The sequence below is a fragment of the Apiotrichum porosum genome, assembly GCF_003942205.1.
Source record: "Apiotrichum porosum strain DSM 27194 chromosome Unknown scaffold_2, whole genome shotgun sequence".
In the NCBI taxonomy this organism is placed as follows: domain Eukaryota; kingdom Fungi; phylum Basidiomycota; class Tremellomycetes; order Trichosporonales; family Trichosporonaceae; genus Apiotrichum; species Apiotrichum porosum.
The window spans coordinates 2,680,428-2,706,151 of record NW_021167109.1 but is presented as its reverse complement, the minus strand read 5'-3'; the positions used below and the strand labels follow the sequence as shown (position 1 = coordinate 2,706,151).

Here is a 25,724-nt window from a genome sequence, read left to right as displayed (position 1 = left end):
CCTCGCGGCCTCACGGCGTGACGGCCCGACCGCCAACGCAGCCTGATCCCCGACAACGAGACCTGACTTGTCCTCCAGCCTGGACCTGACTGAGCGCCTCGTCGCTGGCCCGGCCATTCGCAACTGCTCATCCTCCACCAACAGCAACACCCACCACCACCCACCACCCAGCAGGAACGCACGCGAGACAAACGACGTGACGTCTCCCGCACTCTCGCTCTCACCACCCCTCACTCGAGCATCCCGCTCACCACTCCCCGGCCGTCCTCGACAGCTCTCGCCCCACCCTCTCCTCTGGCGTGTGCGCTGCTGATCCAGCGCCCGCCTCTGTCCCGCTCACCATGACGAGCGTACCCCGTGAGTGCTGACAGGTTGCTGCCCCACAACACCTCGCACGCCGCGTGCTCCGCGCCGCGCCGCTCCTTCCCCACGCGCTGACGCCATTTGCCCCTGCTCCTCGGCCCCGCTTCGTCCACGACACACACGACCACTTTGGTGCTGTGCAACACCCCTCCTCCCTCCCTCCCGGCCTCGCCGCCTTCCCCCACCCCCTCTCTCTCCCTCTCCCTCTCTCTCTCGCTACTCCACTCCACTTCTGCGCACTCTTCGCCTCCCGGTCTCTCTCCAAATGTACGCGCCCGCGTCGTCGGCGTGTCACCAACCAGTGCCGGGACAGAGCGCATCACCTCCGCCAACGCTCACGCCCCGGTTGGGAGCAGTACCGCTCACGACGCCGCTCGCTGCACTCGCTCTCTGGCCAGACACACATGCTTCGGCCATGGCAACGAACGACGTTGCGGCCACCACCGCCACCGTCAGCGCCAGCGCCAACACCAGCGCCCAGCCTGCGAGCACCGAGGATGAAGCGTACGACAGCCGGTCGCCGAGCCCAGCACTGACTGTGTCCAACGGGTGAGTGTCCTTCCCTCTTCTTCTGAACACTGCTTCTCGTGTCCGTTCCCCTTACTCGTCCTCCCTCTTACTCCGCCCACCACCCTCCACGTACGCCGTTTGACAAACGCCGTTGGGACGGCGGTCAACGGCGGTGACCAAGACAGTGGCTGGACAAGGTTCACAGAGCTAACACCCCGGCTATACAGACCCACGTCTCCGCCCTCTGTCACCGACTCGCTCGCCCCCTGCAGCAGTGCCATGACGTCGCCCAACCCCACCACCATCTCGACCTCGAGTCTCCCCGGTGCTTCTGGGACCGGACCGGCGAGCTCGGGAGGCACACCAGCCGCCGCACCCACCCCCAAGGCCGAGATTGGGTTTGGTTCTCTGCACGCCGAAGAGGAGATCAAGAAGGCTCTGTCGTCAAAGGACCGCATGTGGGTCCTCATGCTCGGCAAGGAGTTTGAGGTGTTTATCGGCCGCGTCGTGCGAAGAGAGCACACGGCGCGTATACCTTCGTCCCAGGCCTCGGCGTCCACCTCGGTCATGGACTCGCTCGGCCCATCAAAGAAGATTGACGTCGCGGCAGTGTCCAAGTACCACCGCATGCTCACGTACAAGCTTGCCGAGTGGTATGGCCTGCGCGCCGTCGCGGGTGTGGACGGTGCCATGGTCGTCGGCGTGCTGGGGACGCTGGAAGAGCGAGCGTGAGTAGAGTTTGTGCTTTGTCCCTGCTGCGAAGGGAGGCGCCGGGGAGGGGCAAGGCCAGCAGGCCACAAGGAGACGCAGCAAAAGGAACGCCGCTGACGCAGCCACATACAGTACAACGCTCAAGATCTCGACTGTCGTGCCCGAGGCGACTGCGCCGCAACCGCAACAGTTCAAGATTATGCGGCGTGAGGCAGCAGCAAGCGACGACGACGGCGTGTCCCGCGCTACCTCGGTGGTGTCGGGCGAGGACGGTACCGAGTCTTCGGGGCCGCGCGGCAAGACGCTCGAGGAGCGGACGGCAGCGTACGCGCTCGCGAGGAAGAGGATTATCGGCGACCATGACCTGGACGACGACAATGTGTCGGCTACGGCCAGCCTTCCACGGTCTCGACAGGCGTCACGGTTCGGCGATGAGGAGGAAGACGACTTGGACGCTGTGCCAAGACGAGCGTATCCGCCCGACTATGAGTTTGTGTATCCGTCACTGTATCATTCGGCCAGCGAGAGCCAGACGACCCCGGCCATGCCTCAAGGCGTTGCTCCTCCACAAGTCAACGCGCCATACGGTTATGCCGGCGTCCAGGCCCCACCATACCAGGGCTATATGCCGCAGGCTATGGGATACCCAGACCAACGGCAGTATGGGATGCCGTCCTATGCCAATGCCCAGCCGTACCCTGGCGGAGTGCCGATGGGTGGCTACGCTCAGCCATGGCAGCAGCAAGTCATGGGCCCGGGACCGGGCATGATGAGCGGACAGATGTCGGGTGTCATGATTCCAATGGTCGGCGGACAAGGCTGGTACCCACCAGAGATGGGTATGGCGTCGCCTGCAGCCAACATGATGCCCATGATCCCGCAGGGCATGCCGTACCCGCCAAGCTTTGGATACGCTCAGCAACAACAGCCCATGCCCATCCCCCAGCCTCAGCAACCGACGCTCGCGCAGCCCACGCCAATGCGTCCCGGTATCGACCCGCTCAGCTCGACGGCGTCGTCCATCTCGTCCCGTTCGTACCAGGACGTCCACTCCCGCCCGCACTCGCGTGGGTCCACCACCAGTACGCGCAGCGCAGCCAGCAGCGTCCGGCTAGGTGCAATGTACTCGACTGGTCAGCAGCCAGGTTACGGGTTCCGCCAAAAGGCCGTCAAGCCTGCCCAGCCAAGCTTCACGAGCGTCAAGGGGATGGTGTTTGCAGAGCCCAAACGTAGTGGTCGCCAGAGTCCCGCGTCGACGACCTCGTCTCGGTCGTCTCGGCGCACGTCATCAATCCACATTACACAGCCGCAGCCTGGGCAACATCCTTTGCCCCAGCGCCCCGATTGGGCGGCCAACAATGTGCCCTACCATCCGTCACCCATGCCGTTGCCCGGAGGACAAGAGCCCAGCACGTCCGACTTTCCTCCACTGCATCGTGGCGCCGCCGCCACCAACGCCGAGCCAATGCAGATTGAAAAGGTCAAGATGCGGCCATCAAACGGGACAGTGTGGAACGGTGCCGCGGCGCGTAACATCCAGCACCACGCACCGTCGCCCCAGCGCCAGAACCAGAACCACGGCGCGAACCCTCATGGCCAGCAGTACCAGCCGCAGGCTGTAGTGCTCAGCCACAGCCCCGAGCCACCAGCCGTGACCATTCTCCCCAACCCGAACAAGGTTGTCGGTCCGGCACAGCCCGTCTCGCCGGTGTCGGCGGACATGGACCCCGATTTCCCGAGGCGCATGCCTTCCCGTACGCCGTCGCTGTATGACCCATCAGCGCCCCGTCCCGCCCAGCCTGCGCCGCGGCAGTCGCCCATGCCTCCTCCGCCCGTGCCCGCCTCGGCCTCTGTCGCCGCCTCGCCAGCGCCAGCACCGACATTGGCACCGGCTCCTGCACCTGCACCTGCGCCAGCACCTGTACCAGCACCGGCACCGGCACTAGCTCAAGCACCCGCTCCAGCTCCAGCACCCGCTCAGGCTCCCCCTCCCGCTGCGGTGTCGCCCGACCCGGTATCGAGCCTATCCGCCGTGCCTGCCGTGTCCGACGACTCGGTCGAGGCGCGCCTCGCCGCATTGAGCGTCAAGGGTGTGCTGGCCCCGTCTAGCAGGCAGCCGCCGAGCTACGCCAAGATTGTGCGCCGCGACTAGCGAGAGGCCGGGGAAAGGAAGTGGAGTGGAGTGGAGCGGAGCGGAGTGGGGTTGGGTCTGGTGACGGACGTCCGGATAGAATGGGGTTAAACGCAGAAAGAGAGAGAGCGAGACAGAGAGGTAGAGCGCCCAGAGGACGGCGATACAGAGAGAGAGAGAGGAGCGAAGAGTAAATAAAACGAGACGACGACCGACAGACGGCAGACGGCAGACGGCAGACGACAGACGACGACGACGAGGAGGAGACGAAGTAGCGGGCGCGGCGCATTTTAGGTCAAGGGTAGTGGAGAGCAGACACGCATCGCAGACGCGAGACACCGAGACACGGCGTTCAGCACCATCGGCAGGTCTTGCATGCATCATATTTCAACAGTAACAGTAACGGTAATCAATGTCCGGAGCGGTTGCAAGTATCATCATCATCAGTAGCGGGCTGCGGGCTCTACTTGGCCGCGTCGCGTCTCGACTGGACAGTGAGAGAGCGTGAGAGCATCGGGATTGGTATTGGATTGACCTTGTTGTTCATAGTCACCACACACTTGCCCCAGTGGCACTTGTCGGTCACACCATGTCCATGTCAGCGCCACGTCCGTCAGGCAGCTCGTCATCTTGTCAGCTTGTCAGTTTGTCAGTTCACCAGGTCCCTCCCATCTCACGTGCACCACAATGTCCCTTCTAGTTGCTATGCATTTGACGCGCACTCTGCCCCCGATGGTGGCAGAATGTCTACCACTATACTGTTACTTGTTCTTCTTCTTGGATGTCCTGGCCGACGCCGTCGAGCCCTTGGCGCTGTTGCCCTCCTCGTCGTCCTCCTTGCTCTTCCTCTTCTTTTTGATATCTGGCGGCGACTCGCTGGTGGTGGAGGTGTGCGTCGTTTTTGGCTTTTTAGATTTTTGCTGTTGGTGCTGCTGCTGGTCATGATGCTGTGGCTGTTGATGACTGGTTACGCCTGTCGCTCCGTGCCCGTGTCGCTCCTGTTTGAGCGGGGACGACGAAGACGACGCCGGCGCCGGACTGGTCCTTTTTGTACCCCGCCTCCCGGCCTTGTCCTAATCGATTTCCTCGACCTCGACGTCCATGTCATAGTCCGAGTCCGAGTCGTCGTCGTCTGGGTGGGTGACGTCGGCGTCGTGGTTGGGCACGACGACGAGGCGGTTGCGCACGTGGTCGGTCGTGACGTGGGCCGTCTCGCCGTCACGCACGCGGCCCTGGAGGAGCAGCTTGGAGAGCGGGTTGAGGATCTCGGACTGGATGAGGCGCGCAAGTGGGCGCGCACCGTACGACGGCGAGTAGCCGGCAGTCGCGAGCCACTCCGAGGCGCTGTCGTCGGCCTCGAGCCGGACCTTGCGGTTGTTGGCGTCGAGACGCTGCTGGACCTCGGCCAGGCGCACGCTGACGACCTTTTTCATGTCGTTACGCGAGAGCGAGCGGTACAGGATGATCTCGTCGATACGGTTGATAAACTCGGGAGGGAACGTCTGCTGGATCGCACCCATGACCTTTTGGCGGACCTCGGGGTCGACGGGCCCCTCCTTGGGGTTTTCGTTGAGGAAGGCGGAACCCGTGTTGGACGTCATCATGATGATGGTGTTGCGGAAGTCGACGACGCGTCCCTTGCCGTCGGTGAGACGGCCGTCGTCGAGCACCTGCAGGAAGAGCTGGTGGAACTCGCGCGACGCCTTTTCAATCTCGTCAATGAGGATGAGCGAGTACGGGCGGCGACGGACAGCCTCGGTCAGCTGGCCACCAGACTCGTGGCCAACGTAACCGGGGCCAGCACCGATAAGACGCGAGATGGCGTGGCGCTCAGAGAACTCGGACGCGTCGATGCGGACCATGGCGTCCTCGCTGTTGAACATGACGCCGGCGAGGGTCTTGGCGAGCAGCGTCTTACCAGTACCCGAGGGGCCGACGAGGAGGAACGAGGCAATGGGGCGGTTGGCGTTGCCGAGACCGGAGCGGCTGAGACGGATCGCGTTGGCGACGGCGGTGACGGCCTCGGGCTGACCAATGACCTTTTTGGAGAGCATCTTCTCGAGGCGGAGGAGCTTGCCGCGCTCAGTCTCGACCAGACGCGAGGTGGGGATTCCGGTCCACTTGGCGACAATTTCGGCGATCATCTCGGGGTTGACAGTCTGGTTGGAACTGCCGCGCTCCTCCTCCTTGGCGACCAGCTCCTTGAGCTTGGCCTCACGCTGTGGGATAGCCTGGTAGCGAATGTCGGCAGCGGTAGCGAGGTCGTAGCGGCGCTCGGCGTCGTCGGCCTTGGCGCGGAGCTCGTCGATGCGGCGACGGAGCTCGTGGATCTCGTCCGAGAGGTGCTTTTCGTTCTCATACTCGCGCTTGAGGGGGCCGAGCGAGTCGACAATGTCGGCCACGGCCTTCTTGGCGGCCTCGAGGCGCTCCTTGGAGATGTCGTCCTTCTCGCGCTCGAGGGCGTGGATCTCGACCTCGAGGCCGAGCTTCTTGCGTTCGAGCTCATCGATAGCCTCGGGGCGGGTCTCGCGGGCGACCTTGACGGCGGAAGCTGCCTCGTCGAGGAGGTCAATAGCCGAGTCGGGCAGGCGGCGGGCAGTGAGGTACTGCTTGGCGAGCTGGGCAGCAAGGACGAGCGCAGAGTCCATGATGCGGACACCGTGGTGGGTCTCGTACTTTTCGCGGATACCACGCATAATGGCGACAGTGTCAGGAACGTTGGGCTCCTCGACGAGCACCTGTGCGAAACGACGCTCAAACGCAGAGTCCTTCTCGATGTACTCGCGGTATTCGTTGAGGGTGGTGGCACCAATGACCTTGAGCTTGCCACGGGCAAGCATCGGCTTGAGGAGGTTGGCAGCGTCCATGCCGCCAGACGAGTCCTTGCCGGCCTGTGTCCAAGTTAGCACATGTGTTATATCAAGTAGGGATCCAACAAACTCACCATGATCAGGTGGATCTCGTCAATGAAGAGGATGATCTGTGTGCCCTCGTCGCCAGACTTTTCGACTTCGGAGAGCACGGCCTTGACACGTTCCTCGTACTCGCCCTTGTATTTGGCACCGGCCATGAGGGCACCCATGTCGAGGGACAGGAGGCGGGAGATGAGTGATGCCGGGACGTCGCGGTCGACAATACGCTGGGCAAGGCCCTCGACGATGGCGGTCTTTCCGACACCAGGCTCGCCGATGAGGACGGGGTTACCCTTGGTGCGGCGGGACAGGATGCGGATACAGCGGCGGATCTCGTTGTCACGGCCGATCACGGGGTCGAGCTTGCCCTCGGCAGCGAGCGCAGTGTAGTCGACACAGTACTTTTCGAGCGCCTCAAACTGACCCTCGGCGCCGCGCGAGTCGGCCTTGCGGGTGCCGCGCTTGCGCTTGATCTCGTCCTCGAGCGCCTTGGGGGTCGCGCCAGTCTGCTTGAGCATGTCCTTGAACTCGGACTTGTCCGAGTGGATGAGGGCAAGCAACAGGTGGTCGACAGCGACAAACTGGTCATTGTTCTCCTTTTGCAGCTTCTGGGCTTCCCGCAGGACGGCATGGAACGTGTTGGACAGGGGGAGGGGAGGGGATGGTGCGGGGTCGACGACGGGCAGCTTGTTCAACCGTGACATGAGCTGGCGACCAAACACCGTGTTGTTGCCGCCGACCTTTTCGAGGGCAGAGTGGAGCAGGGTGGGCTGGGCGTTGACATCACTTGTATTGGGCTCTTCCCAGAGCACGGCGATCAGGTGGAGGGGCACAACTGTGGCATGTCAGTGACTGAGATATGCTAATGACGAAGTGACTGCTGGGGAGTGTGCGACCGGTCAGGTGGGTAGGCCATCTGATGGGGATGGCCCATGGGGATGGTCCACCACTGCCAGCAACACCTCCCTCCAGCTAGCGTGGGAGGCACTCACCTTGCGAGTTGGCCATCTCCTCTGCCTTCTCGAACGCGGCCTTGATGGCCTCAGACGACTTGTCTGTAAAGTTATCCATGGTGGATGGTGGGATGGTGGAGGGGAGGGAGGGTGGAAAGGTGTGGGTAGAGGTGGTAGCTGGGTAGCTAGGCGGCTAGGTGGGTAGGGAGCTGGTAGTTGAGAGAGAGAGAGAGATGGGGGTGCCGGGATGTGTGAACGATGGGAGATATAACGACGTCAACCAAGGGGGCAGTTGTGCGGCACTTGGTGCTACTGTAGCACCCACCCCACAGGCACACGGCAACAAGGACGTTCCAGGACCGGGCCGGGACACCTCGCACCTGCCAGTCGCTACGTCATTCCGCACGAACAGCCCATAGCAGCCCACAGCAGCCCACAACTCGGCAGCATGCGGTGGAACAATCTCGCAACTCAGAGCGTATTTTCAGGGGATTAACGCGTGATTTTCACGTGGGATCGGCAAGATGCGCGCTTATCCCAGAGTGGGGGGGGGGAACGTTGCCATGTCGTGCCAGTTGGGAACAGGACCATATGCATCGGGCACACCAGCTGTGACAGTCAGAGCATGCCGCTACTGCAGCTAAGCAAAATGGTGTGTTTCTCGCTAGGCGGTCGGCGTCGCATGTCGCCTTTGACGGAGACATGTATCCCATGCCTCGCCTTTGCCAGTTGCACCACACGACGGCTTCCGACGAACAATGCCTACAGACGATCAGGGAGGCGCGTGAACAAAGGACCGTGCACCCACATGTGGCCTGTGGCTGTTCCGAGACCGTGGCAGTCTGGACCGTAGCCGTCCGTCATGGACCACGTCGCCGCACATGCTACCTGCCGGGCCTCGTATCTCATCGTCCACGGCCAGGCCGAGAGCCGATCTACGGCGCGGCGGAGATGGCACCGTTGAACCGAATAAGGCTGCACGCTATGCCATCCCGCCGCAACCCCCGCTGTTTGCCGATTCGCCGACGTCATGGCCGGGTGCAGGTGTGTGTCCCCTTGTACTCGGTCCACTCGGCGACGTCGACGACGTCGCCGGCGGTTACGCCGGGGTGTCGCCGTCCCTGGCGACCTGTCCCCTTTACAGTCATATAGATAACCAAACAGCCGCGGCCAAGGGCATTTCCCGGTCTGAGAAGGAAGGCTCGTTGAAGGCTCGTTGCAGGCTGGGCTGTGGGTGACTTGCAGCTTGCTTCCATGACCTTGTCAACACCGTCGGGCCTGCCCCAGGCCTTGCCTTGTCCCGCTGTCGTAGCAGGGGTGACGCCGTCTGCAACGGAATTACTGCTGATACAGTCGCTGAGTCGCTGAGAACCAGAGGTTCCACCTTGTGCCTTCAGGTAGGAGGACTGGGAGAGGCACGCCAACATGTATCGGGGCTCTGTGGCAAGCTGTTGGAGTAGATGGTGACCCCCCAAAGTGCTGCCGCCATGGACCTTGTTGGGAGGACCATGGCCCTGTTCGACGATATCCCGTGCTCATGTTGCCCAGCCCAGACAACAATCACGCGAGTTCGAGGGGCCTGGGGGGGGGGGGGGGGGGGGGATAAAGGCAGCGAGTGGGACTGACTGTCGTTAACCGTCTGGAATCGCAGTGCGTGCCACAAGGAATCACGTCTTTCAGGCGAGAGCAGGTACCGCGCATTACCGTATTACGTGTATTCCACCCGGGTTGGCACACTGTAGGCTAATGCTTAATCCTACTGAGGGAAGGTGAGATGCCGCTTCACACGGCTATCCTGTGAGGCTGTCAGCAGTCAGAAGCACCGGGGTCGGGAGATATGTATGTGCCTTCGCAGCAATGGTACTGCTCGGCGTCTTTGGAAGTCACGGAGAGAGTGCTAAGGGATGTGAGGATGCCAAAGTGGAGTCGCCGGGAGCTGGTAGACGTACAGTGCCGCTGGGTTCTGTGCCGTGAGCCGGGGTCCTGCTGTTCATATCCGAGAATCCGTCGGCACCGGATTCCATTCCAGCCAACATTCCGGCCAACATGTGAACGGTGGTATGCAAAGTGACCCATCGTGAGGTTGCGCTTACAGGCGTAAGGTGCAGAGGCCGACAGGTGAACATGATGGTTGGCAACGCCCTTGTTGATGCACTACATGTCCTGGAGCCACAGACGACAAACGTCCCCCCCCCACCAAGCACCTCCTTTTAGCGCTTTTAAAATGAACCGAAAAACATCCAGATAATCGGTCTGTCCCAGCAGACTGCAGCGACTGGCCAGAGGTCACTGGATCACTTGATCACTTATGGAGCAGAATGATGATGTCCATTTCCTCCCCACATCGGTGTTGGCCGACGGTGAAACATTGGTTTGGCCGGGTAGGCGATATGCGAAACCCCATCTCTCTGTCAACACAATAGATCTCGCCACTCAGACACCCGCCCCCACACCCCGCACCCCACGCCCGACCCCACCTCTGAACACAGATGTGAGATCATGTGAGAGCGTGTGAGCATGAATCATGGTGATTGAAATTAGGTGGGCGACACGGTGCGCCAAGACGAGACACCAGAGGCCAGAGGCGTACGTCCTGCTTCCTGCTACATCCTGTACGACCTGGATGGGGATGACGATGACGAGGACAGGCGCGAGCGACTGAACCATCTCACCGCCATTGACATCATCGTAGACGTCATGCACATACACACCTGCAACGCCTGCTGCTGTCGGGTGCCGCCGAACATTCTGTCGCTGTTCCAGAACACGACGCGCTGGCGCGCTGGCGCGCTGGAGAGACGCACGCTTGTTTTCAAAGATCTGGAATGGGGGGCGCGTGTTTCTCGGAGACAACGAGTGGAACAGACCGACAGAGGCTGGCTAGGAGGCGGCAGTGGCGGAGAATGCTGCTGGATCATCCGCTATTGTCATGCTGCTAGCTGCTGGGGTGAGAGATGTCGGTTGGTTAGTCGCCCAAACCCGACACATCTGGGCCCCCTCTCTCCAACATCAGCTGATAGCGCGGGGCGCCGGTGAGGATCTCGCTTTACTCGGGCATGTGTATGGCAGGCAAGGTTTGGGCTGCGGTCTCGGATACTGCTGGTTATGGTTGAGATGGGATGGGATGGGTGGGCAGGCATTGCCCACCTTTGGCGGATTTGGTGGAGTAAATAGCAAAGTGGCAGAACCACACACGGGGGGCGTCACGTACATACCGGTGACCACCGCAAGTCAACAAGAGTCGTACACAGCGGCAAGCGTCATGGCGGCAGGAAGTGTCGCTTCAAGCACCAGGGAAAGCATCTCGCAGCCGTGTCGTTTGTGCCCAACACCGAAGAACACCAGCGATCCATGCGCAATACAGTCGGTCACGAGGTGTGGCATCCGCCACCAGGCCCGCGGTGGTCACGAGGTGGTGGCCACCTCACGAGACCACGGCGCTGGCCGGCGACGATGGTGGGTGATCTCTTGGCATGGATCGAAGACAGGCGCCCTTGTCCCCTCCTTTGGCGAGTTGATTGCGCTCACCAACACCAGACGCCCACTTTCCGGCTATGAATGCGATTCCCACTGGACAAAGCAAGGAGCCGGATGGTTCAAAAGGGATGGGCCAAAAGTGGCACAGGGGAGGCCACCCCCTTCATCCCCCACCAATAATCTAACCACCACCATGGCTTCACACGAACCCAAGTACGATGGAACAGAGGACAAGAAGGTCGAGATCGCTCACCACGAGATACGTCCGAGCGTGTCTGCGTCTGGCGAGAAGGCGCCCGACCTCGAGGCCGAGACGGCGTCGTCGGCGACCACGGACATTGACGCCGGGTTCGACCCGGCCACGGTCAAACGGACCATGCGGCGCGTGGACCGGCGCCTCCTCCCGATCCTGTCGGCCATGTACTGCGTGTCGCTCATCGACCGGACCAACCTTTCCTTGGCGCGCCAGGCCAACGACAACAAGATGAACGCCGAGCTCGACCTGGCAGGCACCAACAACCACTACACGATCGTGACGCTCGCCTTCTTCGTGCCGTACATCATCCTGGAGATTCCCGTGAGCCGAAAACGAACGCCGAGGGAACGCTAGCCCTCGTACTTTGTACTGACAGGGCACAGTCGCAGCTGGGTCTGCGCGCGTTCGGCGCGCGCCTCTGGCTCGGCACGGCCGTGACGGCGTGGGGAGCGGTGATGGTGGGCATGGGCTTTAGCCCCAACTGGCAGACGCTCGCGGGGCTGCGTGCGCTCCTGGGCGTGTTCGAAGCCGCGCTCTTCCCCGGCGCCACGTTCCTCATCTCGTGCTGGTACCCGCGGAGGGACATGGCTGTGAGTAAGACCGAGTCTGCGTTAGAGGTTTGGTTTGGGCCTCGCCGCTGACGCGGCGCGAACGCGCGATCAGCGCCGCAACACGTGGTTCTACATTGCGTCCTCTGTCGTGGGCAACTTTGCGTCGCCGCTCGGCTACTGCTTTACGCTCATGGACGGGCTGGGCGGGATTTCAGGCTGGGGATGGGTGTTTATCATGTTTGGCATCATCACCATTGTGATCGGCGGCCTGGCGTACATTTTCCTCGTCGACTTTCCACACAAGAGCCACTTTCTCACCGAAGAGGAAAAGGATATCGTCCTGACGCGCATCGACCGCGACCGCGGCGACGCCGTGCCCGACAAGCTCACGTGGCGTAAAGTCGTGCACTACTGCGCCGATTTCAAGGTCTGGCTCTTTGCCTTCTTCTTCATGGCCACCACGCTGGCCAGCTACTCGCAGGCATACTTCCTGCCGGTCATCCTCGCGACCATGGGGTTCAAGAACGTCGAGACCATGCTGCTCGGCACGCCCGCGTCGGCGTGGTCCATCATCCCGGGCTTGCTCGGCGCATACGTGTCTGACAGGTACCGCCACATGCGCGCGGCCGTGATCATGGTCAACGCGTGCATGCTCATCATGGGCACGGCCATGTACTCGCAGCTTCCCTTGCACCAGAAAGCCGCGCGGTACGCGGGCGTGTTTTTCGCCGTCGGCGGCGCCAACTCGAACGTCCCGCTCGTCATGGCGTGGGCGCAGACGAGCATCCGCTCCCAGTCCAAGCGCGGCTTCTACGCCGCCGTCATCGTCGCGTTTGGCGGGCTCGGCGGCATCTTCGCCAGCATCACGTTTATGCAGAAGGAGTACCTCAAGGGATATCCGACGGGTATCTTCTTCACCATTGGGTGCAACGCCGCAGTCGTGCTGGGCGCGGCGGCCCTCAGCGCGTACTTCCGCAGGCAGAACAGGCGCGCGGACAGGGGCGAGGTCGTGCTCGAGGACAGTGATCTGTTCCGATACCAGGGATGAGGGGTGGTGGTGGTGTGTGTGTAGGGTGCGAGGTGGCTGGGGAGGTCGTTGTAAACAAGCAGTACAGTAATTAAATCAATCAATTTCCGAAGAATATGTAAATGCAACAAGAATAACGTCACTGCCACATCCGTGTTCCGTGATCCACCCGTCCCATTCTGCGACATGTAGACTATGGAACTCTTGACGACGTCGTGACCGGGAACAGAGGCATTGCCCTTTTCTCCAAGCAGCAGCCTGTAGACATGCCGTTGGGTGTCGCACATGGCGTGTTTGTTTCCAACAGCCGAGGCAGAGACGAGTCTCAAGAGCCGGTCCCAGGTATTTACCCAAGGTCTCCAACAGCGAGACGATAAGAGCAAAGGAAACACACAACGTCACGAGACCCCCCACCAACAGTGTTTCTACTGCGGCCAACTCGGACCGGTCGAATTTGGCCAGAGACATGAAACAAGAGCGCTGAGCGCGGCAAAGGACGCTTCAGCTGCATACTGCAATGGGTGTACTTATTGATGACTACGATACAATGCATAGAGTATGGGATAAGCTGGACTACTCCCTTTAGTGCCCTTGACGATGGGCTCGATGGGAGTTTAGAGAAGCGGAGATGGGCGGGGTGAATTCGCCACCTCTGGGGCGCGGCTGCTGCAGGCGCCACTTGTGTATCCTTTTGGGCTTCGCTAATCCATTAGTAGAAGTGGAAACCTAATGGGAAGCCCTCCTAAATGACTGTGACTGGTGCTAATAAAAAGGCCCAGAAACACATAGACACAGTCGCCAACACAATGCGCGTCTCCATAGTGCGTTTCCTCGGTCCGGATCCGCTCTGGCCAGTTATACTCTGCAACCCTCCTCGCGAGGTCCACAGTGTACCCCAACACTGTGCACCTCTGTACCGTACAAACACCGCTTTCTGTTTCCAGGTGCTCCGACTGGGGTTAGTGGTAAGCGTGCTGCTGGAAGAGAGGGTGTTTGCGTCCTGTGGACACGGCCACGGGGGAGCGAGTCGCACCCTCACACCCTCGCCCCGGACCGGGATGTCATGTTTTGGTGTGTGGCGTGGCGGATCGCGCGTTTATTGCTGGACAAGATTCAGTCAGGCAGAGTGGCAGAGCGGTCCAACTACATATAACATTCAGTTCTACTAATCCCAAGCGAGCGATCGTGCGAATGGCGATGTTTTTAGCTTTCTCACGCAAAGTGCAAGTATGTAAGCACTGTACAATGTGTTGCGATGTGGTGGTGATGTGCTCTTCAGGGAGGGAAAGCAGTCACGCCCCGCCGCGGAGGACCATACGCCTGGACGTCAACACAGGTAAGTACATAGGGCGGCCCGATCGCGGCGGTTGTGCCATGGTACGGTATACAACAGTCGCGTGTACTGCACACTTTTCACATCTGGTCACAATTCCCATGTGTGCCAAACAGGCCCACAAGTGACGGTGTGATACTGTTGACGCGTCTCGGATCCGCGCGCATACCGGAGAGAATACCAGAATCCTCCGCACGACAAGATGTTTCCGAACCCGTGTCGCCCCCATGGCTCCATGGCCCGTGGCTCACACCATCGCTCCTGCGCATGCTGCGTGCGTTGTCATTGTCCTTTGCCCTTTGGACCATGTCGATGCCAAGGCTGCGTCGCTGCGGCGCTGCGGCAGTCGACGGTCCCCGGGGGTGTGGCAATGGACGGCTGCAGGAGGCAGGAGGTATACCCAGCGCCACCCCGGGCCACGCGGGCGGCCATGTGGGTGGTGGCCAAATGTCTCGGATGGCGGCGACGACCCCGGATCTGCGCGTCTCTTGGCAGGCAGGTTGGTACAGTGTGTGGCATTTTGGACAGATGGGGGTGCATGGGTGTGGAGATTGTCGTCGACCTTTGGCCTTTTGGCGACCAGACGACCAGAGAGGCCACCAGCGCAAAGGCCGGTGTGCAAAGGAAAAGGACAAGGACAAATGACCAGGGAAAGCACAAGGCCAAGCGAAGACAAAAGCAAGAGCGCGTAAACATACATGTGTCCCTGTGCCTACAAAGGCGGCTACATACGGCGCGTACTGGTCCCAGGATCCAGGACTATGGAGTGTGCACACTCGACGATCTCTGATTAATTCCGAGCGCAATAGGGTTTTTGCGCGTTGCGGGTCGCAGGTGGGAAGTGGCAGGTCGCGTGGGTCTGGTCTGGGCGGCATGCGATCTGGGGCTCGCCAAGGTGTTGGTGTTGTTTCGACTTTCTTTGTGCGCGCGCGCCGGTGGTGGTACAACGACTGCGTTGCAGACGACCCCCCCCCCCCCCCCCCCCCTCCTAGGCCTCGAAACGAGAAGAGGTGATGTAAGGGACGGCCGTGCGAGGCACCAGCACAACCGAGCGGCGACTGGAAAGTAGAGTAATGAGGTGGTTCAGGAAAAGCGTAGACCACGTACATACTGTGCAGATCGCATAGGTAAACCCAAACAATAGGTGTGAGTGAGACCGTGCCAAGCGTTGTATGTGACTGGCATGGACACCTGGCGACACGCTGGTCGCGAGCGTACCCGTCGGTCTGCAACCGAGACGAGTTCACAAGGACAAGACAGGCAAGAGGGGTGGGAACGGCCCTCTGCCCCCCTTGCCAGCTGGGGTCCTCGCTTGAGGAGGACGCAGAGGGGGCTTGTTACTTGCTGTCTGGGGGTGCTTGCTGTGCGGGGTGAAACGGATGGGACGAGGATTGTGGTGGGTTGCACGACTGTGGGATCTAGGACCCAGAGTCGCAGTTGGCCAAGCACACTGGCACACTGGCACAGCGGACAGGGCCAGGAAAAGGCAGGAAAAGGGCAGGAAAAGCAAAGGGCCAGGGCATGAAACGCTACAAGCTACAAGCTCTGTGCGGCGACCACCGCCGCGTGCACCGTGGACGCTGGGTACGTGGGTGCACCCCATCGACCCACCCAGGGAGGTCGAGACGGTGTTACAAACAGGGCGAGTTGGGTAACCGACTGCAGGAGGGACACCAGGTGGTTCCTAATTGAATTTGTTTATCGGGGGAGAGTGTATCCAAAGCCTAAACGGGATTCCAGGTGGGGTGATCAACAGCGGATCAGCACAGATCCCGCTCACTGTGGCGCATGTGAGTGCGACGCTGCTTGCCAAAATGCCATCTGGTAGCTGTGGTAATGTGTGCGCGGGACGAGAGAGACCATAAGGGATCTCTTACCAGTGAAATGAAATGAAGGCACAGACACCAACAGCGCTGGGACGGAATAAACGCCTGGCAGCTGCCAGAGCTGGCAGTCGACCCGGAGTGTGTGGGCGGAAAACGACGTCGTCCCCGGATCTCCCTCTCGCGTTCAGGACCCAGGCAGAAGTACGACAAACGACCGACTGGTAATCAGGTGCAGTTTGCGTTTGCCATTTCCCTGGGCAGCAGCAAGCAGCAAGCAGCAGAGCAGGAATGCAAGATCCACAGATCCCACGTTGTGCATCACCCCCGGACGACCCAGTTGCACGTTTGCCCGGCGGGGCTGTGCCGGCGGGGTGCCACGAGTTAGTCGCCCAACAAGGTCGGAATGGATGGCACCAGAAAAAAAAGTGGAAGAATGCCCCACCCGACGGGCATGGCCTGTTGTGCAGATGGCTAGGATGGATGCGTGTGAACGGGGCGAGTCACGAAGCATGTATCAGCATGTATCCACCATCAGTCATCCCAGCACACATGCACATGTACATGCAAACACGCTTAGTGATCCAAAACCTGCCGAGCCGCCGCGTCGCTCTTCCCAGATGGCCGTGTGGCTCCTGGGTGGCCGGTGGCGCACGGCGACTTTTTCCATATCCCCCAGGCGGCCGTATCGCCCCGGACACGGACGGGGCTTGGCGACTGCTCGGCCGGCGGCGAGCCGGCGGGAGGCGACTATCAGGTCACACCGGGGTATGCGTCGGTGAGTCGATGCAGCAGCAGGGGGGGTGGTAGAGAGAGCAGATGATAATGTGCATGATATGGTACAGGATGGAAAGTGAATGCTATGCAAAAGTGGTGGCCCATGCGCCTTGGTGACTAGTGGATACAGCGTCGTTGTCGTCGTGTTGAGATCTCGTGTGTGATTGTGTGTGATTGTGTGCGAGTTGGTTCGTGTATGGTTCGTGTATGTTTGTGTGGATAAGAGGACGCTCGCGACCTGCGGTCGCTCGGTCGCTCTCTCTCTACACACTCACACCCAGACCCATGCCGCCATCGCGGTGGATGGCGCGGAAGTGGGTCTCAAACTCGTTGATCTCAATGTTGAGCGACGTTGGGCGGCGCGGGGCCAGGTCACGCAGGGGCAGCTGGGGCTCAAAGGGGGACGGCGACGACGGGCGCGGCGTGTCGCGACGGACGAGGACCGGGCGGCTGGCATTGGCGTCGAGCGCCGGGAACGACAGCTGCAGCGGCTGCACGTCGAGCGGGGTGCCCACGGGTGCCGGGGGCAGCTCGGGGGACGCACACAGCGACGAGGGGGACGACGCTGGGCGGCGAGTGGAGGTGCGGCTGTGGCGGCCGCTGCTGGCGGCGCTGGCTGGGCGGGCTCTGGTGAAGCGCAGAGGCGGGGACGTCTCTGGGAAGCGCGGGGAGGGGGATGTGCGCGCCGAGTTGCTCGCGTTGCTCGACCCGCTGGACGAGCTCTGGCGCTTGAGGAGGGATGGCGGGGTGGGTGTTGGGAGGATGGGGATGGCAAAGTGGAGAGCGTGTGGTGCTGCAAAGGCTGCACGGGTTGTTGTTGTTGTGCGTGGGGACGCGTGCGCTGGGCGCGGGATGTGGTGGACAGAGGCCATGGCTGTGGGTTGGTGGTGGTGGTGGTGGTTGTTGAGAAGAAGAGGACCCAAAAGGACGACGATGGACCGTGGTTATAATCCAAAAGGTGGAATCCGTGTGTTGCGCCATGCCGATCGCCGGGGGCATGGGGGGTTCGGCCAGGGTGGGTGGATGGTGTCCCTGTGTCTTGCCTCGTCCTTTGCCCCTCCGGGCCCGAGGTCGCTCTCGCCTGCTCTCGCCTGGCGCCTGTGGTGTTTCTGCCTGCCCGACGGCGGAGATTGCGCGCGCCCCGGCCAAATTCGTCAGCCAGCGAGAACGGCGACTGAGCAAGCGAGTCGATAATGCATCTCCCTCTCGCGCCGCTCGCTTCCGGACGCTTCTGGACGCACGCGCTCGTCTGCAGAGCTGTGGCGATTGATCACACAGAAAGTGGAGGCGTATCTGGCAGCAGCAGCCACCACACTGCAATCACACAAACGTGGCCCCATGAAATGCACGCTTGGTCAGTGCCAACCCCCGCCTTGCACCCGACGCTATTAACATGGTTAGCATCGTGGCAGTGGCGGTGGGGAGAGACACGGCCGTTGCAGTGCACATGCGTGGCCCTCGGCCACGTCCACGGTCACCTCTGTGGCCACCCATATGGGTGTGCCAAGTGGCCAAGTGGCCAAGAGATGCGCGCCATGGTACCACCCTGGTGCAGCCGGCCCAAGCGACACAGCGCACGCACGCACAGCAACCACGACGATTCCAGCAACGACGACGGAACCCCCGGGCTCCCCCGACGGACACCATGCATGCTCTCAAACGTCGTCCACGGTTCCTGTGCATGTACCATGCTGAGAAATGAGCAGAGAGATATCCACGCACACCCCCGTCGGCCAACCACCCCGGAGGCCACCCCACACGGCCGCCGGCCGGAGCCATTGCGCGGTTTCACGGCAAACCCGTGCACTGGCCGTGTGCTGACACTGCCTCTCGGTACCCACATCGACTAAGACTCGTCACACACACGGACACATGCATATGGTGCTGCAATGCTGCAATGCTGATGCACACGGAGAGTGTGTCACTCGTGCACTCGCCTGCGCGTCCACCCTCTCCCCTCTTCCCTTTCTCCCCCTTTCCGCGCTCGGACATGGCATGTCGCACCCACGAAACATGGCCCCGAGACGGCATGGAAACATGCCCCCCGCGCGCGCATGCTCACTAACCCCCTCGGCCACCCCGTCGGTGGACGCCTCTCCGGTGTTACCACGGCTGGTGGCTACTTGCAATTTGCTTACTCTGGCGTCTCCACCACGGCTTACACATTGCTTACGGCCGCAGGTGGAGGAGGCGGCGGTAGGCGTCTGGCGTCTGGTGGAGGGGGCCATGGCCATATGGCCGTACCTGTCTGATTGCTGATTGATTGCTATTCAATGGGTCAAATGGGCTGTTCCACTGGGCCGTTGGGTGTGTCTCGTATCACTAAAAATGCTGATTAACACCACGGCCACTTGGTCGCAAAACATGAATGGGTGTTGGATCGGCATGGACCTCCACTAGCTCCACTTTTTCATGACTCAAGTAGATTTTTTTTCTCTCACGGCCCAGTGGCACCAGTGGCACCAGTGGTCTGCATTGGAGGTGTGTGCACAAGGTAACGCGCAAAAACTTTTCTCGTACGTCCGCACGTACGTCCCCTCGCGTCTCGTTACCATATGCAAAGGAGCCATCAAACGAGACCCGAAAATGCGATGCCAGGTGTGGCCAGGTGCGAGGCAGGTGCAGAAGAAGGGTGTGTTCCACTCGCACCCGTTTCACCCCGGCTGGCCGGCTGGCTGGCTGCAGCTGCCTGTGTGACCCATTGGCACGTTCACGCTGCCACACACCCCGATATCGATCGTCCACGACAGTGTACGTGATACCCAACCGCTCTCTCGCTGGCGTGCGAGCATGTGCGATCATGTGCTGTCCGCTGCATCTCCCCCAGTTTGACCAGGTGCCCCGGGGTGTGTCTCACCCCCGGCCGCGGAGACATTCAGGGAGGACAGGAGTGGTAGGAAGAAAAAAGGGATCCGACGATCAGCGACACTGCAGTGGACAGTCGACAGCATACGAGCGAGACAAGAGAGACCGCACCGGTGGTCAAGCTGCCCAGCATGCCCAGCATGCCAGGGTGACCACACCCACGTCCCCCACGGATCCCACGACGGCGACTGCCCAGCAGCCTCCGGACGATCGGCACTCTTTTACCACCCGGGAGCGCCACAGTAGTGCCAAACGCCAACGCCACCGCCACGGCCCCGGACAAGAAAGCATGTGCTGAGAGGGAGTGCTATCACTCCGGGACGGAATATATACTCTGGTGTACGGCGTGTCCGTACTCCGCCGCGGAAGCGTGTCTGGAAGCATGGTAGCTTGGCAGGCAGCAGGTATCTGGCAGCTGGCAGCATCTGGGTCTGACCTGCGAGTGCAGAGTGCAGAGGGTGCGGCATGGGTGTGGTGTGTGATAAGGGACATGGCAGCGGGGGCTCTGGCAACACGTCAACTGGGACACGGTTGGGTGGCCCCAGAACCCAGAAGTGTGCAGCGTGCAAGCGGGGCTCATGCTGTCAAGCTGTGCTCTGTTGCAGCCACCGCGGTGCCACAAACACAGTCACTTTTGGAACCTACAGCGCACCTATACTGGGCACCACGGCAAGTATCGCCTTTACCATGTGCCACCACCACCGCACCAGGTGGTTATAAAACCCACTCACTAGTCCCCGCGGCGGAGCGGGAGATACGGCCCCTGTGATCTCTGCAGTGTCGCCGCGAGGTGGGTAGTCCCAGAGCCCCAGGGTGAGTGGAAGTGGTTGTGGGCCCCGAGAGGGCGACAGGCGGCAAAGACGGAAATAACCCCCCCTCATCGACGCTTACTTGTCAATTGAATGCAATACAGCAGCAAATACAAAAAAAAGTGTGCCTTTGCCTGTCCAGATCCAGATCTGTGTCCCAGCAGTGGCCAGCGGCCAGCGGCGGAGAGATCCCCAATCAGCTAGTGGTGCGTGGTGAGACACCGTCCGAGGAGGTACCAGAGAGGTCCCACACAGGCCGATAACGCTAGTGTCAGTAAACAGCTCTCTCTGCCGCTCGGTCCAAACGCCCAGGCGGCCAGGCGCCACTGGCCACTGGCGCGTCGCCAAACGCCGCACTGCGGCACCCACCGTGCGTACGTGCGTGCGTACTGCTTTCCGCGTCGGATGCGCCACGCCACACTCGCTCGCGAGCTCGCGAGCTCTGTGCCTTTAGCCTTTTGCGTGCAGTACACGTGTGTCGCGACGGGCAATAGAGGCTCCGCCGGGCGTACTGGAACAGCCCGTTTCGCGATCCGGCAACGACGACAAAGGTGTATCAGACGCCCCCGCCAAAGGCCACCTTAACCCACCTCTCGGGTCGGGTTTAGGTTAGTGTGGTTATCCTTTAGGGCGCGCGCTCGTACAGGTCGTGAGGTCGTATCGTAGCTGGCGTTGCGAGGCGTATCTGAGACGCACGAGGTCGGGCACCTGCGTCGACGCAACATGTGTTCTCGGTTGACGTTGAACGCGGTTTAGGCGAGTTGCGTCCAGTTACGTGTCAGCGAGGCGACACACCCCTCCGTCGTATCCCGGGTGGTGGGTGTCTGTTGTCATGGCGCTGGGGCTTCCTTTTGCCCACGTCGCCAGCGTTCCGACTGTGGTTTCCATGGACGCGTCGATGACGAGCTCTGCAGTGAGCCCTACAGGTCCCCCATCCTCCGTCGTCCATCGTCGTGCCCCGTATCGTACAGAGGGCGTGCCAGGACACCAAGTCTACTGGATACACGCACCGCTCCTCGCCTCGCCACATGTCAATGTGGCAGCGCCCTGGCCTCACGCATGGTATGGCACGGTGCGTTTCGCAACTGGAACGCTTTTGACCATATGGTCAGAACCGACCACCTGCCACTGCTACTTGCCAGAGGTCGACGTCCACTGGACCACTGGCCACTGGCCACTGGGCCACTGACACCGCCGGCACAGGCATGCCATTCCCTCTACACCGAAGGTACCCGGGGCCATGTCGGCAAGTGATGCCAAAAGCCTAAACCGCCGCTTCTGCCTTCTGGAGACATCATTCTGGAGGCCTGGAGGCACGCCTGCCCCACCGGCCACCGGGCACGGCCAGTTGGCTTATCAATCCTCCCCTTCACAACGGTCGACGACAAACACCACTCTCTTGACCCCATAACAAAGGGTCAGGTGATCGCGCTGGTGCCGTCTGCTGACTCGACTGGCCTGTGGCCTGTGGCCTGTGGTCTGTGGCATGCGGGCATCGGGGTCCACGGCGAGACCTTGTGCATTTGGTCATATATGGACAGTTCGCCAGTGTCCACCTGCAGCCCCCGGTCCCGCGGCAGACGGTACACGGTACGGTACGGTACATACACGGGCATTTGTAGCTTTCAGAGCGCTTCAGGCCGGAACATGAGCATGGCCATGAGCATGGCCGAGAAGACTGGCCACAAGCCCCAGGGCACAAGGCCGCAAAGTCCAGAGTCACGAGTTCAGAGATCAGAGTCGGTGCTGCTCCCCATCCTCGGGTTGGGCGGCAAGTACGTCCATACGAGGGCCGGCTAGCCGCCAGGTGTGCCGAGATAAGGCTTACCCACCTCCACCATGTGGTGACTGTTGTTTTGACAGGTGCCAATGTCACTCGTACCCTATGCCACTCACTCACTCACTCACTCACTCACTCGTCTGTTCTGCCGTTCTCCTCCGAGACCAGACCTTTGGGCAGCATACGTCTGGCACGTCTGGCACGTTCGCTCGTTCCCTCGCTCTCCCTCGCTCGACGTGTTACAATGCCAGATGCATTAATGTTTTGCCCGCGCCCTAACCCCCTTGCCTCGGCCGCGAACCGCACCGTCCGTCGTGGACTGGGGCTGGGGCATGGGGCATGGGGCCAAGAAAATAATACAAAAGCGACTGATGGCGCGCGGGGTGTGTGCAGTCCCCTATGCTGTTGCCGTGCGTGCGTATGTGGTCTCCCTCCTCTCTTCCCAGCCCCCCCCCCCCCCCCCCCCCCCCCCCCCCCCCTCTTCCCCACTACACCTCGTCGTCCTCGTCGCCGTCCTCGCCGCGGGCCGTGAGCGCGGCGCGGATCGCGCCCTCGAGCTTGGGCTGCAGCTCGCGCGCCGACGTAAAGGCCACCATGGCGTCGGCGTTGCGCCCGGCGCGCAGGTACGTCTTGCCCAGGAGGAAATGGACGTTTGCCTCGTCGGGCGTCTCGCGCGCGAGCGGCTCGAGGCCACGGATCGCTTCCTGTAGAACAAGTTAGCCAGTGGTTCCACCACACCGTACACTCCTCCCCACTCACCTCGACACGGCCCAGCGCGACGAGCACGCGCGTGCGGTTGAACCGCGCCATGGCGCTGTCGTCGCCGTACTGGCACGCCTGCTCGTAGATGACCAGCGCGCCCGGGTAGTTGTGCAGCTTCTCCAGGACCTGGCCGATACAGCACAGGAGCGCCGAGTTGCACGGGTTGATCTCGGTCGCGCGCCGGAAATGGTGCTCGGCGTGCCGGTGCTTGCCCATCTTCATGTACACGACGCCCATGCCGTACCACGCGTTGTAGTGGCGCGCGTCGGCGCGGATGGCCGTGCGGAAAAACGCAATCGCGCGGTCGTGCTCGTCCATCTCGAGCGCCTCGTGGCCGCACAGCGTCCACGCGTACGCGCACCCGGGGTCGAGCTGCGCCGCGCGCCGGAAACACCGCATGGCCTCGTCGTGCTCTCGTTTCAGCGAAAAGCAGTTGCCCGCAGCGATCCACGGCTGTGGCGCGTCGCGGTCGACGGACACGAGCACTTGGGACAGGTGCGAGAGCGCATACATGTCGTTGAGGTGCCACAGCGTCGTAGAGTAGTACTCGATGCCCTCGAGGCGGTACGGCTCTTCGTGGAGCAGCGCCTGGAATGCACGGCGTGCCTGCACGTCAGCTCACGTCCAACATTCAGGCGAGCTCACCTTGACATAGCTGCACATTTCGTAAAAGCACCTCGCGGCCATGTCATACGCCCACGGCGAACTTTGGACCTCGAGTGGCAGCTGGTCAATCTCATTCAGCGCATCCTGGCACTGGAACATGCTCAGGTAGCGGTACGCCCGCGCACACCGGCGGACCACGTCCCGGAGCCAGTCGTCCACCTGGGCCTGCACCTGCTGCTCAATGGTCGTCGCTGCCAGGGTGTCGGGGCCCTGGCCCGATGCCGACGACGTGACCGAGTGGGAGCGTGTAGACCGTTTTTCGCGTTCACGAGCCAGCTGCAAGGTTAGCCGCCAGTGAGAACAGCGCAACCTACCCTCGACGAAGTCTTGCCCGAACCCGTGTTCAGCCTCGAGCTGCGGCGCACTGGGGGGTCGAGGTACTTGTCTCCGTTGGGCTCCATCATCTTGACGTCGCGGCCGTTGAACCGCGACTCGACAGTCAGAGGTCCGCCGACGGGGGTTTCGGCAGGCCTGCGCATAGCGTTGGCACCGCGAGGACGCTTCATGGCAGGCGGCTTGGATGGGAGCCCATCGGACGCTGGGTTGGGCGTCGAACGCAATGCAGCAGGAAGCACAGACGACGCCGATGGCAAGAATGCAGAGATGAGGTTGGGTAACGGGCGGCGAGCGGCGCTGGGGCCGCCTTGATCGCCGATCGAGGGAAACGTCGTGTCGGCCATCATCGACGGTGTGCTGTGGGTCAGCTGGTGATGCCTAAGGCTCAACTCACTCCCACGTCACCGTGCCCAACATGCCCAGCCTTGGGGCAGCCGGTGGTGCAGCAGAGGCGCCGACATCTGGGGTGAAGAACCCGCCCGTGGGCGCACCAGACGCCAGAGGGCTCAACTGCCGGCGGCTGAGGAAGTTTGGCACTTCAGACGCAGACGACCGAGGCATCGGTCCTGGCGAGACGGTCGCGTGCCGCGACGTGCGCTGCGATGTTGACCTCGTCGAGCTGCTGGGTGGGTCCGGGAACACCAAGTCCATCAGAGGTGGGGCGCCTGGGTTACAAGGTCAGTCGCGTCACGCTACCCCCAGCCAACCAAACAACCAAACACTCACCAGCATCACACAGACCCGTGAATGCCTCCCAAAGCCACGGGTCCTGTCCCAGCGCCAGTCGGAAGTGGTCGACGGCCTGCGCAGGCGCCTTGCCCTTGAGCGAGAGCGATGCGAGCAGGAGGCTGTCTGTCGCTGCCGTATCCAAGGGTGACGGAGTGGGGAGGGCTGAGAGTGTTAGCGCAGGTCAAGAGTCCAAACCTCGTCGACCTACTCATGTGGAGGCTGCGACGAATAGCACGTCCAAGGACTTGTTGTCCCTCCGAGTATCGCTTGAGCTTGTCGCAGCACTTGGCCACAATGACCGCGCAGCCATAGCAGCCCGGTCGACGAGCAGGGATACCATTCTCATAGTCTGGAATGTCGTCTTTGGGGTCTGCGTCGGCGTCGGCCAGGTCGCGGACCACATGGAGGGCCGGGTACGCCTGATCGGACTGGAGTAAACACAGGGCGAGAATGTGCAGCGAGTCATGCTCCGTGTCGGTTGGCGGGAACAGAGCGCGGTAGAGGCGGGCATAGAAGAGTGCTGACACTGGCGGGCATGACAGGCATAGTGTTCGCAGCCGCTGGGCGAGGTGGGGGCCCGACGGCCGCGGGGCCATCCTGGGGAAGACGAGAAGGTGGGAGGGAGGCTAGAGGGGTTGGGACACGGCGAGGGTGACAGGCTCGTGGGGGTTGCTCCTGGGTAACTGGTGACAGCTGAGACTGTATTCGCGGTGGAGCTCGAGGCAGGCGAGTGCTTGTAGTGGGAGATGCAGCAGCCGTGAAGCCGTGAATGTATTTGAGTTGGGTGAATCACAACACAGCCGCCGACACACACTCAACCCAAACAACGGGCGAGAGCGTGAGCGTGAGCGTCGGCGGCGGCGGCGGATGTATAATAGCGTGAGTAATGACGTGTGTATATTTCTAATCCACGCGCTGCTGTCTAATACAAAGACCCCTTATCACGGACTAAC

The 25,724-nt window shown here is 61.6% G+C and overlaps 6 protein-coding genes across 6 annotated transcripts; 2 read left to right on the top strand and 4 right to left on the bottom strand.

The window, feature by feature from the left end:
* Positions 1-778: 778 nt before the first annotated feature.
* Positions 779-3,736, top strand: EHS24_005064 (uncharacterized protein; the record flags this gene model as incomplete). Its single annotated transcript, XM_028620605.1, has 3 exons — positions 779-912; positions 1,101-1,601; positions 1,717-3,736. 3 exons carry the CDS (start codon positions 779-781, stop codon positions 3,734-3,736), a joined length of 2,655 nt encoding a protein of 884 aa, XP_028479577.1.
* Positions 3,737-4,788: 1,052 nt separating this feature from the next.
* Positions 4,789-7,698, bottom strand: EHS24_005063 (uncharacterized protein; the record flags this gene model as incomplete). Its single annotated transcript, XM_028620604.1, has 3 exons — positions 4,789-6,606; positions 6,660-7,462; positions 7,620-7,698. The coding sequence occupies 3 exons, from the start codon at positions 7,696-7,698 to the stop codon at positions 4,789-4,791; spliced, it is 2,700 nt and encodes an 899-aa protein (XP_028479576.1).
* A 910-nt stretch (positions 7,699-8,608) lies between these two features.
* EHS24_005062 (uncharacterized protein) lies at positions 8,609-9,007 on the bottom strand (the record flags this gene model as incomplete). Its single annotated transcript, XM_028620603.1, has 1 exon — positions 8,609-9,007. The coding sequence occupies one exon, from the start codon at positions 9,005-9,007 to the stop codon at positions 8,609-8,611; it is 399 nt and encodes a 132-aa protein (XP_028479575.1).
* A 2,243-nt stretch (positions 9,008-11,250) lies between these two features.
* EHS24_005061 (uncharacterized protein) lies at positions 11,251-12,912 on the top strand (the record flags this gene model as incomplete). The annotated part of the gene is made up of 3 exons (XM_028620602.1): positions 11,251-11,634; positions 11,697-11,903; positions 11,977-12,912. The coding sequence occupies 3 exons, from the start codon at positions 11,251-11,253 to the stop codon at positions 12,910-12,912; spliced, it is 1,527 nt and encodes a 508-aa protein (XP_028479574.1).
* Positions 12,913-17,087: 4,175 nt separating this feature from the next.
* Positions 17,088-17,696, bottom strand: EHS24_005060 (uncharacterized protein; the record flags this gene model as incomplete). The annotated part of the gene is made up of 1 exon (XM_028620601.1): positions 17,088-17,696. The coding sequence occupies one exon, from the start codon at positions 17,694-17,696 to the stop codon at positions 17,088-17,090; it is 609 nt and encodes a 202-aa protein (XP_028479573.1).
* A 5,070-nt stretch (positions 17,697-22,766) lies between these two features.
* Positions 22,767-25,367, bottom strand: CDC27 (anaphase-promoting complex subunit cdc27; the record flags this gene model as incomplete). The annotated part of the gene is made up of 7 exons (XM_028620600.1): positions 22,767-22,982; positions 23,038-23,646; positions 23,686-23,982; positions 24,021-24,399; positions 24,437-24,707; positions 24,769-24,933; positions 24,980-25,367. 7 exons carry the CDS (start codon positions 25,365-25,367, stop codon positions 22,767-22,769), a joined length of 2,325 nt encoding a protein of 774 aa, XP_028479572.1.
* Between the last annotated feature and the right edge of the window lie 357 nt (positions 25,368-25,724).